General features: G+C 38.5%; 1 protein-coding gene across 2 annotated transcripts in view; it reads left to right on the forward strand.

Moving 5' to 3' along the window:
• The window catches only part of LOC136866094 (dehydrogenase/reductase SDR family member on chromosome X), a 136,827-nt gene extending 121,914 nt beyond the window's left edge, over positions 1-14,913 (forward strand). Inside the window, exon 6 of one of the 2 annotated variants that reach the window (XM_067142757.2) lies at positions 13,263-14,913. In XM_067142757.2, coding sequence (XP_066998858.2) covers positions 13,263-13,454 — 192 coding nt within the window. In that variant the 3' untranslated portion in view covers positions 13,455-14,913. Of the gene's footprint in view, positions 1-4,945; positions 5,304-13,262 lie in introns of those variants that run through there. The other variant, XM_067142758.2, reaches the window with a different exon arrangement.
• The last annotated feature ends 605 nt before the right edge of the window (positions 14,914-15,518 follow it).

The raw sequence follows: 15,518 nt of genomic DNA on the forward strand, positions 1-15,518 counted from the left end.
GTAAATGTTTGTAATAAAAACTAATGTCAATAGTTGGTAACTATATAGTAATTACATTATCTAATTGAATAGTTGAGAATTACAATTATATACATAATTACACAAGAGCAGCTGGTGTGCAAGGATAAAAAATTTTCAGTACGAAGTGCGTCCTGATGTTTTAGAGGTTGGAAGAAGGATTTAGCATTGACATTTCAGAAATATGTAGAGCAGTTTATTTTAGTTAAAATCACCGGGGGTAGGGAAATATTGCATATCCAAATGAGGTTTTATAGGCATCAAGCTGAAAGTTTTCCAGTTGCAGCGCCGAGATCGGTACGGAGACTGGTCAGTGTGGATGGAGATTCATGGGTATTCGGTGCGTTTGAACGGCAACAATGGTGACAGTTATTAGTAGGTAATTGCTAATTAGGAAAATGTTGCGGGTTGAAACTTTCGCTTATTCTTTTAGTTGACTTCTGTTGCATCGAATGTGGTGTGAAGACATCGGTGTGAAATGCCGGTGAGACAAATTGATATTGTTCCGTGGAATAAAGTATGGCGGACGTCGGGATGAAGTTATTGTTCTTTACTGGTCTGGTGAGATAGAATATAGTAGCTTGATTTGTGAACTGCTGTGGAGAGATTATAATGTATACGGCAACTGCAGAGTCAGAGCGTTAAAGCTGGGGTGAGGCATCTTCTCATTCTGACTGCGAAGAGGAGCCGTAGTGGCACGCCATATTTGTGCCGATGTGCGCTGGGTTCCGGCGTGTTGTTGAAAGTTGTGTTGTGTTGTACGCCGGAACCCAGCGCACATCGGCACAAATATGGCGTGCCACTACGGCTCCTCTTCGCAGTCAGAATGAGAAGATGCCTCACCCCAGCTTTAACGCTCTGACTCTGCAGTTGCCGTATACATTATAATCTCTCCACAGCAGTTCACAAATCAAGCTACTATATTCTATCTCACCAGACCAGTAAAGAACAATAACTTCATCCCGACGTCCGCCATACTTTATTCCACGGAACAATATCAATTTGTCTCACCGGCATTTCACACCGATGTCTTCACACCACATTCGATGCAACAGAAGTCAACTAAAAGAATAAGCGAAAGTTTCAACCCGCAACATTTTCCTAATTAGCAATTACCCACTAATAACTGTCACCATTGTTGCCGTTCAAACGCACCGAATACCCATGAATCTCCATCCACACTGACCAGTCTCCGTACCGATCTCGGCGCTGCAACTGGAAAACTTTCAGCTTGATGCCTATAAAACCTCATTTGGATATGCAATATTTCCCTACCCCCGGTGATTTTAACTAAAATAAACTGCTCTACATATTTCTGAAATGTCAATGCTAAATCCTTCTTCCAACCTCTAAAACATCAGGACGCACTTGGTACTGAAAATTTTTTATCCTTGCACACCAGCTGCTCTTGTGTAATTATGTATATAATTGTAATTCTCAACTATTCAATTAGATAATGTAATTACTATATAGTTACCAACTATTGACATTAGTTTTTATTACAAACATTTACGCTGATGTTATAATGTAAATATTTTAAAACTTTATCTCAACTGTTCAATTGAACAATGTAAATACTGTATAGTTACCAACCTTTGACATCAATTTTTGGTTACAAACATTGACGCCGAACACTACACCTTTTCTCCCTTAATTGTTATAATGTAAATATTTTAAACTTTTTTTCCTATGATTGCGTCAACTGTTTCTCCAGAGCACCACTGCCGAACTCTACTATGTTAATTTTAGGCATTGATGCTGACTTTTCATCTATAAACCTGTATGTTCAACCATCACTTTTGTACAACTATTTCCCATACTTAATTTTTGTAATTGTATTAATAATATGTATTAATTTGTACAGGTCAACTACTAACCAGTTACCTGATTTTTTACCTTGAGGTGATATTTTGACTGACGATGCCCTCAATGAAGGGCGAAACATGTCTCAAGTGGAATCAATAATAAATTCCTAATTTATAAAATTTATATGTATTGAATAGGTGGAAAAAACTAACCTTTTAGCATCCTACATTCAGTATCTTCAATACGGATAACAATGATTTTCATCACTTGCAACAGATGGGTTGACGGGCAGGTTCGACTGAAATCCAGTAAAAGAAGTATACAGCAAGATGAAACCGTTAACAACAACAATTAGTAAGAGAAGACTGCTATTGTATGGGCACATCTTCCGTATGAATAATGACCGATTTACAAAGAAAATCTGGAATATTCTAAAACCAAAGGCTAAGTTGAGTTGGTTCCAAGAGTGTGAGAAAGATCTGAGAGAGGTGGGCATTACGGAGGATAAAATCATTGACAGGATTTTAGTTTTAGAAGGATGGTGAAAAGCTATCAGGGTTTAATGGTGGAGACAGAGGACAGGAGAGGCCCTTTACCAGATGAGCGGAAGAAAGCGCTGATCGATGGGCGCAAGAAATACTGGCAGGATGTCAAATCCAGCAGATGAACAAGACACAGACACTGAAAATTAGATTGATTGTTAACTCACAGAGGCTCAATTCAAAAAAGAAAAGTTACAAGTACAGTTCTCCGTAAGCCATTGACATCACTGGAACATGACGTAACGGAAGGTTACCAGCAAACTAACTAGCTGGCCTCATGCCAATGACAGAGTACAACACCACTTGGCACACTAGTACAGAGACGAAGCTCTCCTGGAACACTTCATTAAGATAAGTTCTCACTTTCAAGTATTAAAAGGGCAAAAAACGGAATTTAAACATAAAGGTTTTACATTTCTTAATAATTTTCATCAACCCGTAGTTTTAAAAATACATAAAAATTGAAAATGTGATTTGATAGAATCTGATTCTTTCAATAATGAAACATTCTGTTTTTTATTAATGTTATCTTTTCATGTTGATCTGTTAATAAATATTTTCTTTTTCAGGTATTTTCTAAGTTCATGTTATACTGAATTTGTTTTGAAAGATAAAGAACCTCACAGGTATAAATTAAGTTTTAAAAAAGGCCTCCATTATAAGAGAAAAAAAATTGTGTTTTTCACAACTTCCAAATACAGTACCTCCAGAAATATCAATCTATATAGTGTAAATAACAAAAATTATAAACAAAACAAAACTCAAACAAACCTTATAGCACTACAGCCTTGATGGGTCTTGGCCTGCCAAGCGACCACTGCTCATCCAGTGCAACAAATCCTCTGTTCACATCTACAATATTTCTACACTCACTGTTGTAGTTCCATGTAACAAATGCATAAAGTACAAGATGACAATGAATTGAGATGTGCTTAAAAACAAGAATTCTCATGGCCTGCCATCTTCCATGGAACAGATGCCTAACTATGAGAATTACCAGAGACTGTACACAATGTATTAATAATTCAACAAAAAAAGTCTGCGCTCAGCTCCCACTACTAATTTGTTGTTTTGTCAAAAAAGATCGGTCATATTACTTTGTCATTTGTCTGACTCCCTGGCTGAATGGTCATTGTTAAGGTCTTCGATTTAGAGGGTCCCGGGTTCAATTTCCGGCCGGGTTGGGAATTTTAATCATGTGTGATTAATTCTTCTGGCTCAGGGACTACTTGTTTGTGTTTGTCCCAACATTCTTCTCTTCATACTCAGACAACGCACTACGCTACCAACCACCACAGAAACACACAATACCGGGCGAGTTGGCCGTGCGCGTAGAGGCGCGCGGCTGTGAGCTTGCATCCGGGAGATAGTAGGTTCGAATCCCACTATCGGCAGCCCTGAAAATGGTTTTCCGTGGTTTCCCATTTTCACACCAGGCAAATGCTGGGGCTGTACCTTAATTAAGGCCACGGCCGCTTCCTTCCAACTCCTAGGCCTTTCCTATCCCATCGTCGCCATAAGACCTATCTGTGTCGGTGCGACGTAAAGCCCATAGCAAAAAAAAAAAAAAAGAAACACACAATAGTGATTACATCCCTCCATGTAGTGTTGACATCAGGAAAGGCATCCAGCCTTAAAACAAGGTCAAATCCACATGTTCGCCATGGGTTGCCCCTGCAACCCCACAAGGTCTGGGAAAAGCAGTAGGAGTAGTATTATTTTGTCACTTCTGACTGTGCTCCACACTCTTATTGTCTGATTATGAAGGAATTCCGTGTGGAACAGATTAGGTTTCTCGTCATTTCGGTGTTGGCAGTGTTGCAATTTACACATTAACATAGGAAAATGAACACATTGAAAATTGTTCTGATGGGCTCCATATCCATATGTGGCTGGGAGGCGCAAGCAGTCATAATGGGTAGGACCGAGCTCGATAGCTGCAGTCGCTTAATTGCGGCCAGTGTCCAGTAATCGGGAGATCGTGGGTTCGAGCCCCACTGTCGGCAGCCCTGAAGATGGTTTTCCGTGGTTTCCCATTTTCACACCAGGCAAATGCCGGGGATGTACCTTAATTAAGGCCACGGCCGTATCCTTCCACTTCCTAGGCATTTCCCATCCCATCGTCGCCATAAGACCTATCTGAGTCGGTGCGACGTAAAGCAAATAGCATAATGGGTAGGAAGAGCATCGGGACATACGAAGTTTTAAAAGAAAGCCATCCATATGTTTCACGTAGCACTAGATGCTGCAGTTTGCTAAGTTCTATACCAACTGTAATAAATGCTTGACAAATATCTTGTGACAACTGGCATTTTGCTGGATCAGGTCTCACATCTTGCATTTAAGGAAGCAAACGTTGTGTCGGCTTCTTTAACAATGCACACTTCACGTGTTTTGCTGTCGCAGTATGTTGCATAACTTGCGGATGCATGTCTACAGTTATGGGTTTCTCACAAATGTTGCAAAATAAGACATTTCACTTTTTGCGATACATCTTATTCACTGAAACGAGAACTCCAGACTGTCAGACTTACAAGTTTGGCAGACCATTGTAATTTCAGGTGTAATTTCTTGTTTAGGTTCGGACTAGCAGAGGGGGCAAAGGAAGTTTAATGAGACTCTGACGGCTCCAGTCCCCTGCTGTCCTTTATGACCGGGGAATTCCTGTCTACAAATACACCCTTCTCCAAATAATTATACAAGGAAAAATCAAGGGGAAGAGAGGTCCTGGGAGACCCCGTATGTCTTGGCTGGAGAATCTGCGACATTGGTTCGGTCAAACAATTGTTTCATTATTCCACGCAGCTGCCAACAAAACTAAGATAGCCAAAATGATCCCCAACATCTGATGATGGATAAGACACAAGAAGAAGAAGAAGAAATACTGTACAATACAGAGACAAGGGTGTATTTACAAAACAGAGAAGCCCATTGCTAGAAATGCCAAAAATCAAAAATGTGAGTATAAGACATCTAAGAAGTAGAACATACCACAGAGTATAGTGTAGAAGAGAAAATACATACTTATGAATAAATATGCCAGAATATGTATTTATATATAAAAACAGCAAAATATGTAAATAAATCAAAGACACATATTTATTTAAATAAAAAAAATGCTTAAGCACATAATTATCCAAGCCTTAGTAATGAGTTATCCACTAATTTGTAACTAATCTTTCCTTTCTTTCTATCTTCTGATCAGGAACCCTGCTGATTTCTTCAAAATTGTCCACTCTTCATCTGTTGTGTTTCTTTCTTTCTTTCATTCTTTCACCATTTCCATTTAGACCTAGTGCAACATGTTCCTTGAAGCATTCCTTTATTTTCTTTTCCTTCTTTCAACTTATCTCTGCAATATCTCTTTGCATTCTTTCTTTCTTCAAATTCTTCTGCTCCATTCAGGATTTCATGACCTCCAAGTTGAGGTCAAAGTCCACCTCTGTTCCTGAGAAGGTCTTGCAATTCTTCACCTCATTTCGGAATATCTGCTTAACCATAATGTAGTCTATTTTATATCTTCCAGTATCTCCAGGTGTTGTCCACATATACAGCCATTGTTTGTGTGTTTTGAATGGAATATTAGCAACGACTAGTTTAAAGAATCTGAAAAGAGAAATTGATTGCCTGATTTTTAGATATAGTTAGTATAAGTGATTTGAGTAGTGCAGAATTCTACCAGGTGACTTCCTCTTTCATTCCTTTAAAAACAATCCAACCTTGTGGCACTACAGCCCTGATGGACCGTGGCCCTCCAAGCAACTTCTGCTCAGCCCAGAGGCCTACAGATCACAACGTGAAGCATGGTCAACGTAATGAGTCCCTTATTCTTGGCTTTCTACATCGAGGCTGTTATCTCATAATCGGATAACTTCATTATTCTCACCTCAAACAAGCCCTCAGATTTAGGTAAAAAAAGAAATTCCCTGATCTGGCCGGGAATCAAACCCAGGTCCTCCAGGTAAGAAGTAGGTTTGCTACCCCTAGACCGTGAGGCTGGGCTCATTCCTTTAACCTGGTCAGTATTCTCCTACTACATTACCTTTTCTTCCTTGGCCAACCACTGCATTCCAGTCTATCATAACTAGGTGGTTTATCTTCTTTTTACATATTGTATTAGATCCTCTGTCTCTTCATACATACATTCTTTCTATTTCTTAATCATCTGCTGAGCTAGTAGGCATAAACACGTGTACTGTTGTAGTGGGCATTGGCTTGGTATCAGTTTTGACAACAACAATCCATTCGCTTTGCTGATTGTACTAACTCACCCATTTACTGTTATTTACTTTTTCATTATTAAACCAACTTGTGTAGTTTCCCTACTTGATTTTCTATTAATAATTCCGTACTCAGCTAATCAGAAATTATGGTCTTTCTTCATGAAACCTGTATCACTTACGTCAGCTATATCTAACTTTAGTCTATCTATTACCCCTTCTCAGATTCTCTTACTTACCATGATTCAGGCTTCTAACAACCCACGTTCGGACTCGTAGAGCGCCAGTATTCATCTTAATAATGATTGCCCCCTCTCTTTTAGTTTCAAATGGGTGACTAGAATATTTGGCTTGAAAGGAAGACATCAGTAGAACATCATAAATAATATAGTGAGCTGTAATTCCTCAGGAGGTACAGCTTTAGTTTTGCAGTTCTTTCAGTTGTGCAGCTGTATCAGTATCACTAAACTATGTTAACTTACGTAATACTATGAAGTGATTTCAGACAGCCATCCGGACTACAACTTTCAAAAGGCTACTTGCTATCTATGAACCATTAGTCAGTGTGGTCTCTGTATAGATCACCATAATCATCATCATCTTGCAAAGTCTCCAGCTGTGGGCCAGATCTGTATGGAACATAGGCCTCTCCATCTTCTCCCGTTTTTTAACCACCTCTCTATCATCATGCTGATCCAGTCTTCTCCTCTGGACAGATCTCCATCTGAAATGGTTGCAACTATAGCTTGGTTTCCTGCTTCCTTAGTAGGGGCACACAAGCCTTCCTGCTGTGGCAAGGTTACAGGGTTCAAGAGGGGGAGGATATTATTAGTATTGTTGTTGTTAATTAAAGCTTCTGTTTGTATTTCAGTTATGCCGAGCATAGAGGAAGAAAAAGAAGAAAGATCCCAAAATTCTTGGAATTTTACAAAATTTTAATTTTTGGTCCATCTTTTGGTACTTTATAGACTAACCGTACCCATGCGAGAACTCTCGCATGTGGAAATCTGCCTCCCCACTCCCACCCCTACTTTCTCCCCACTGTCTCCCCACATCCGTATGAAGGGTGAATTTATTTCTGACTTATTAAGCTTCTTTGCATACAATGTTTGATGTAATATCATTGGTATCAAGTACTATTTAACCGTAACTACCCCGGTGTATTATTCATGCCTTATGCATTAAAACAAACATGAGTCATTACTTCCATAACAACATCAAACCCCACCAAACCAAGCATCGGTCAGATATTTGTGGACACTCAATCACAGGTTGGAAAATAAGACGAACCACGGATTTTCATATCCTCCTCCCCAAGTCCTCCCCTCTTAACCTATCTGGCACGTACTATGTTACCGTACTGTTGATTAGATTCAACACAACATGATAGACCATGCCAAGCTTGGTCGTACAACTGCTATGACTTGATGAAAAACGCATACATCCAATCTTGGTCATATTGGACATTCCAAATGGGGCTGAACTATTACTTAAACGGCATCCAGATTGTCAGATTTCCTCTCGGGGATCTTGAAAACTATGAATTCGGCATTAATATCTGGGTGGTAAGGATTTCTTGTCCCCACAGTTGTTTTTTGTTTCAGATACTAAGTCATATGTGTACCAAGTTTGGTCGAGATCTATGCTGAAACATACATACTTTCATCCATAATCTCTATCATTTTGGACATATTCTTTTCCGCCCCTTCTCACCGCCGTGCCAATGGGACTGATCTTGGACTTAAATTACGAGGGTCGGTCATAAGTTATAGCAACTATTTTTTTTTCTCGCGAACAGGAGACAATACGGAAAATCTAAGATATGCATTTGGAAATATAGGTCATCTACTTATGCATAGTGCTTGAAGACAAATTCTGATTTTAGCAGATTCTCGTAGGAAAGTGACAGAACACAGGCCATTGGTAAACATTGTTTTATTATGGTAAGCAAAGCAAAGTCACCTCCGTACAGGCCATGAAGATCCTTAGAGGAGTGGAAGGTAAAGGCTTCCACCATTGTTAACCTTGGCACGTGATGAGGTAGAGTGGTTAGCTCTACGCCCGGCCGCCTTTGCCCCCAGGAATTAAACTGGTACTTATTTTTTTGTAGGCTGAGTGAACCTCAGGACCATATGCACCTCCGGAAGTGAAAATCTTGTTTCTTAAATTTTATGACTTCCTGACGGGGATTCAAACCCACATCCTTCCGGGCGAACCAAGCACGCCTTTAACGCCTCGGCCAGGCAGCCCCTGTTTTATTATGGTATAGACAGCAAATACACAAGACTACATACAAAGGACAGGTCTCCACTGGTTACAGGCCTTCGAAATAATCACCCAAGGTTTCCACTGTGCGTTGCCAGCGGTGGGGCAGGCACTGAATACCATTCGCTGCATGTGTGTTGCTAACGTGTGACACCTCTCTCCGAAATGCTGTTACAATGTCCGCTTTGTTAGCAAACCGTTGTCCACGTAATGGCTTCTTGACTTTGGGGATTAGATCATAGTCACACACTTAATGCTTCCCACAGCTCTGGATGGCATTGGCTTGCATTTCTGCCGCGGAGAACTGCTATTTTAATATACGATCGTTGCTCCTGCTTGTTGACTTCCATTTTGTGATGCTCTCACTCACACACTGAACTTGGGGGCATGCTTAGACACTGGTGTTTACATACACCATCTAGTGGCATCATACGCAAGTACATACCGTATGTTTCCAAATGCATATATTAGATTTTCCTTGTTGTCTTCTGTTCGCGAGAAAAAAAAATAGTTGCCATGTGGAGAAAACAGTGGAAAAGCCGGAGGGGGTTTCCAAGGTTTCTCGGGAAATAAGAAAGGAGATCAGCAGTTACAAAATTTATTATATAAATGATGTAGAAATAACAACAAGAAGTAGGAAAATTTTAACAATAATTAATGTTTTAACATTATATTTCAGCACTTGGCCTTGAGTGAAAAAGTTGCCACAGGCTGTGCAAATAAAAGGTAAATAAGTAAGACTGTTGTCTTATGACAGCTGCGAAAATCAGAGTACAATATCTGAATAATTGAATTACTTTGAAGGCTGGTTAAAAACCAGACCGAATTAAGTTGAATAATTATGAACAATTAATAAGATTAAAGCTATCAAAATAACAAGGTTAAATGTAGGAAATTTTTATGAGAAATTTTACGCTGTAGCACAACAGTTCTTGAATTGAATTTTAGCATACAATTCTCTGCCGGGGAGTAACAAATTCAAAGAAAATGGGATCTTTTGTCCAGTAACTTCATTATTCATTAGAGAGCTGCAGTTAATAAGTTTTGTAGACGAACCAGCTGACATCTAGATAAAACGTGTCCATAGACACAATTAGCTAAAATGGTCATTAAAAAATTCAGTAGATCTTGGTGCAAAAAGACCAAACCCTAGGCTGGTGTTGTTTTTATATCCAAGTGGAAAACAAGGCCAACAGGGGCCACATCAGTGCAGCTAGCTGGTTGGCAGTCATGCTTGGAGCGCACCACACCTAAGCGAAGAAGGCGAGGTAAATGACCTCGAGTGGACTGCAGCGAGGTGCACGCTGACGAAAAGTCGCTAATCCATTATGCGTGCAGCGAATGTGTTGCTAATGAAAGTACAGCATAGGAGCTGCTGTAGAACACCAGCGGCAATTCCGGCCAGACCCGGAATGAGAAGGCGAAGGATTCCCGTAGGCTTGTCACTTAAATGGCACTAAGGAAGATTCCAGATGGGACGCAACATAGTGCTGCAAAACTAACAGAAGTAATTTACAAACTGTGCATGGAAATCTTAACAAAAAATAACAAAATAGTAAGAAAAAGGGAGCCCAGAAAGAATATCTTTAAAAATTTACAATTAATAAATATAACAAATACTAAATACAAATAACGAAAGGAACTAATGAAAGGACAAGAAAGCGCGGAAGGTTACACTTTCGGTACCAATCAAGAGAAAAGTTGCCAGTGACATAAGAAGTCATGTTAAGGTGCTGCAACCAACCAAAAACCAAAAAAGGAATGACGTAGGGCAGCGAAGAAGAGAAGGAAAATATACGAACAGAGTACGTTTAACTTGTGACATGATTGCACGTCGAAGGAAACTTGTAATCAATTAACGAAAAGTAGCCAGACCAAAAAAAGTAATTCAGGTAAGAACAACATATAACATAGATTTAGAAAAATAGGAAAGGTACCGAAAACAGCAAAAGTTATCAACAAATGGTACGTTCATAAACGCATGAACCACCATGACTTATGACTCGACCTCTGTATGTCTGGAGTGTGACTATTCACCTCAGTGACCCCAAAAATTATGGATTCTGCATTAATATAGGTCGTTTTCTATTATTTTTATACTTCACCCCCTATCCATCCCTGCCTGGTTGGCAGCTATACCCAAACGTACATGCATAATCTCGCTGCTGCAGAATCGTGGAGCTGATGTTGCCATGTTATGGCAGTTCATTTCTTTATCCGATTCCTAGAGTGGTGCCAATGTCTCCATTATGGTTGGTTTTAGGGCCTTAAAACATGGTTTTCGGGCCCATAGGGCTTACCGAGTTTTGTTCTTTGTGTCAAGGGGCTTAAAATTAGCTTTGTCTCATCCTTGTACGACAAAATTGATATTTTGCCTATATTAGCCTAGTATTTTTATATCTCCCCCCCCCCCCTCGAATTGTTTTGAAAATAAAATACAGCCCATGTCCCTCAGGGATAATATGTATTTACATTAATAAAATAATTTTTAGAATCTGTCCAGATATACACAAACTCACAAAATTCGCACTCTCTCTTTATTATATTAGTATGAATAACATAAAATAAATATATTTCCATTGGCTTTTCAAGAATGCAAGATTATTCCTGTACTACTGAGATGATTTGGGAGATTTTGGTACAAACCACACCTTTTAACTCCTCCTTGAGTTTTGTGAAACATACACATTAGCGTTTTTTGTATATAGATTATTTTTAATTAAATGAATTACATAAATAAATATATTTCCATTGGCTTTTCAAGAAATGCAAGATTTTTCCTGTACTGTTGAGATGATTTGGAAGATTTTGGTGCAAACCGCACCTTTTAACTTCTTCTATTTTTAGAGCTTGAGTTTTGTGAAACATACACGTTAGTGTTTTATATATATAGATACTCAAACAATTTAAAATATTAGTCATGTTATGTTTTAGGTACATTTTTTGACCATTTGTGGTCATCATCAGCCGTATATATAATTGATAAAACATCGGAAAACATCTTAAAATCTATGAATGAATGTCTTTGCGGAAACATTGGTGTGTGAATTAGTGTTAGCAAGTTAATTTGGATAAATGGAGAAGTTTCCCTTTCTGTTTGTCCCGTCCTGTTTGCTGTCCGAATCACATTCCATTGACGTTTCATAATCATAAGCTGTCCACATGAGTTCAAGGTGAATTTTAAGGAATATGGGAAGTTCCTACAACAACACATCAATTCTTATATCAACAAGAATAGCTTCACCAACACATTGTGAATTTTAATGAAGACAGGAAAAGAAAGTTTTATGACAGACTCTTCACAGAGTGCTTTAAATAATGTTTCACCCACTAATTTCACTCATCATTTTTTGTCCATTCATTCATAGATTTTAAGATGTTTTCCAATGTTTTATCCATTATAGATATATGGCTGATGATGACCACAAATGGGCGAAACATGTATCTAAACCATAACATGACTAAACTTATTTCTTAAATTGTTTGAGTATTAGTCTATAAAGTATTGAAAGATGGACCAAAAATCAAATTTTGTAAAATTTCAAGAATTTGTAAGTCAATACAGAACCACAGTGAAGTTCATTCTTTACAAAGATCCCAAAAGAAATGCTCTCAAAACAACATTAAAACATTTTTTCAAAATATATATTGTAACTGACTTTGCTGGTTAGACCCAGTGTTGACAGTGCACTATGTCTTCTAGTATGGGCTAGAATAAATTTTGTTACGTTCATTGACCTGTTTCTGTCTCATTCTTGACTTTTGACAGTTTGAAAGTTACTGATGTATGAGCAATGTTAGTAACATCATTCCTTATGCAGTCAGTCCCTGTTATGAATGGTGCGAAAATATTACTCATAATGTTGGTTGGTGCATGCATTTCAGTGGGCTTGGTAGACTGATGTGTGATAGCAACTTTTGACTTGGTAAGGAAAGCAACAGGAAACTGCCTCACTCTTTATGTCCCTTGTAAGCCTCTTCGGTAATGCCTAGGCCATATATGACAACTGATGGCAGAGCTGTTGAGGATCCAACCAGCCTGCAGGCTGAGTACTCAACAAATCAATCAAACAAACAAACATACATACATACATACATACATACATACATACATACATACATACATACATACATACATACATACATACATCATACATACATACATACATACATACACACATTACATACAGTGTTTGTAAGTGTTCAAGTTCATGTGTATGTTATGAGACAATGTAATTGAGCCATAGTATTCCTCAGGCATTATACGTTCTCAAGAGATTATTGGTAATATAGTTCATAGAGAGTGAGAACCATCAATTCAAGTTGTGGTAGGTGTGAGTATTCATTGTATTTTTATTTCTATTCTCATTCATGACTATTAGAAACATATAAATATATTTTTAATTTACAGACCCCTCGACAAGGAGCTGCTTCTGTATTATATGCATGCCTTTCAGCTGATTTGGAAGGATGCGGTGGGACTTACATTTCTAACTGTCGAGTTTCTAAGACTACTTCCAAGGCAAGAGATCAAGCAACTCAAGAGTGTTTATGGAGTGCAATGCTTAATATGATACACGTTAATAAATTTGGTGAGAAATAAGAGAGTTGAATAAGAGAGTTTGATTACTTTGTATGTTTCTAAAAAGCTCTCTGAATTGTGTGTATCTTTATGAAGAAGACCATATCATAAGTCAAGATAAATATCTAATATAAGATTGTCTGCTGTTGAAAATGATTAATCTTAGATGTTTTCCATCTGTACTCGTCTGCACCAACTAAGTCTTGTAGCCAAAAGATCAAGAGATATACATATTTGCACCATCTTCCCTTTTGGTTGTTACTAGAATTCTATGGCAAAGTGGGAAAAGTAGAAGTACAAAAGAAGAAATTGGCGTGGCTTCTCAAGTGAAGCAGACTTTTTACAAGAAAGTTCTTTAGAGTTCTTTTGTATGAAGTGCTGATGTTTAATTTTTAAGGAAATAAGAGTGTTTATGCTTTGCAAACTCTTCTTGAAACTTTCAAACCATTTAGATTCTTATTAAGTCCTGTATGTTATTAAGATATTAAGTTATTCTAAGTTGTTTGGTACTGGACAAAACTATAGATCTCAATATCATTTTCATTTTCTTCCTGTCAATTTATTACATATATTCTTTCCTATATTAATATATAATACCAATATACTGTATTTACTCATATATTAGACCCCATCGCCTATTAGACCTTCCCTGGCTTTTGGGGACAAAGAAAATGAAAAAAATAAATCTCGCATACAAGACCCCCCAACATAATTCGTCAGAGAAGAACAACGATTCTGCTTCAAAGTGGGTACAAGCCTTATTGCAGCTCTGATAACATCACACAAATTTGTGAATAGTTTCGTCCGTATGACCCGCGCAATGAAAACACGCGTCAAAGTCATGTGGTACATCTGTGTTTCGTAGTTAAGAAATGTTGTCTCTGTAGCGTAGGCCTACTGCAACTCTGATGACATCGTACAGATAGGTGAATAGCTTCGTGTCCGATCTACGCAATTAAAGCATGCATCGGTCATGCTATATGTCTCTTTTTTGTAGTTAAGAATGTCTGCCAGCATAGTGGTTAGCACAGTCAGCTGCTGTTCTTGGGGGCCTGAGTTTGATTCCCAGTACTGTATTGCCAGAGATTTAAGAATGGCAGGAAAGTTGATATGTGGTCAAAGTGGTACGTGCAGCTCCCCTCCATTGGGGGCTGCACCACCTCAGGATGAGGAAATGAGTTTACTTTATGTTAAGAAATATTCGCAGTTGTTGCTATTAATATAGCAGGCGAGATCACTAACAAAGTGATTACCGGGCGAGTTGGCCATGCGGTTAGAGGCGCACGGCTGTGAGCGTGCATCCAGAATATAGTGGGTTTGAATCCCACTGTTGGCAGCCCTGAAGATGGTTTTACGTGGTTTTCCATTTTCACACCAGGCAAATGCTGGGGCTGTACCTTAATTAATGCCACAGCCACTTCCTTCCAACTCCTAGGCCTTTCCTATCCCATCGTCGCCATAAGACCTATCTTTGTCAGTGCGACGTAAAGCCACTAGCAAAAAAATAATAATAATAATAATAACAAAGTGATCGTTTAATATCTCGTAACTTGGCCCGATACAGCCTACATAATCTTTGGAGAGAAGTAGGTTTAAAACGCAATAAAAACAATCCAATGATAACGATTGTTTTACTCGCCAATGTACCTAAATAATAATAGTATTGATTTTACATCCCCACTATCATTTTTTACGATTTTCGGAGACACCAACAGAACATACTGTGCGGGAGACAACGAATGTGCAAAATTAAATATTATGATAATGAAATGCATTACCGCCACACCTGTAGATATCTGTAAATGCAACAAGCTATCCTGTAAGTTATTTTTATTTTTTCCGTCGTGGAACTTCGACACTAACCGGGCACTTAGTAGCATACCTAACTTGAAAAATGTGGTCTCTCTTATCTCAATTACAGCTGTTTAGGTCAATCCTGATGTGATAAATGTAGAGAACAAGCATGAAATATGCTTAGAAATAAAGGTTTGGCTTTCAATAGCCGCAGTTATCCAAAGAATGCTTCCAGTCACTAAATTGGGCTCATCAGTTGGTACATACCACACCTACCAAGACACATGCCTA

Source organism: Anabrus simplex, chromosome 3 (assembly GCF_040414725.1).
Source record: "Anabrus simplex isolate iqAnaSimp1 chromosome 3, ASM4041472v1, whole genome shotgun sequence".
NCBI classification, from domain to species: domain Eukaryota; kingdom Metazoa; phylum Arthropoda; class Insecta; order Orthoptera; family Tettigoniidae; genus Anabrus; species Anabrus simplex.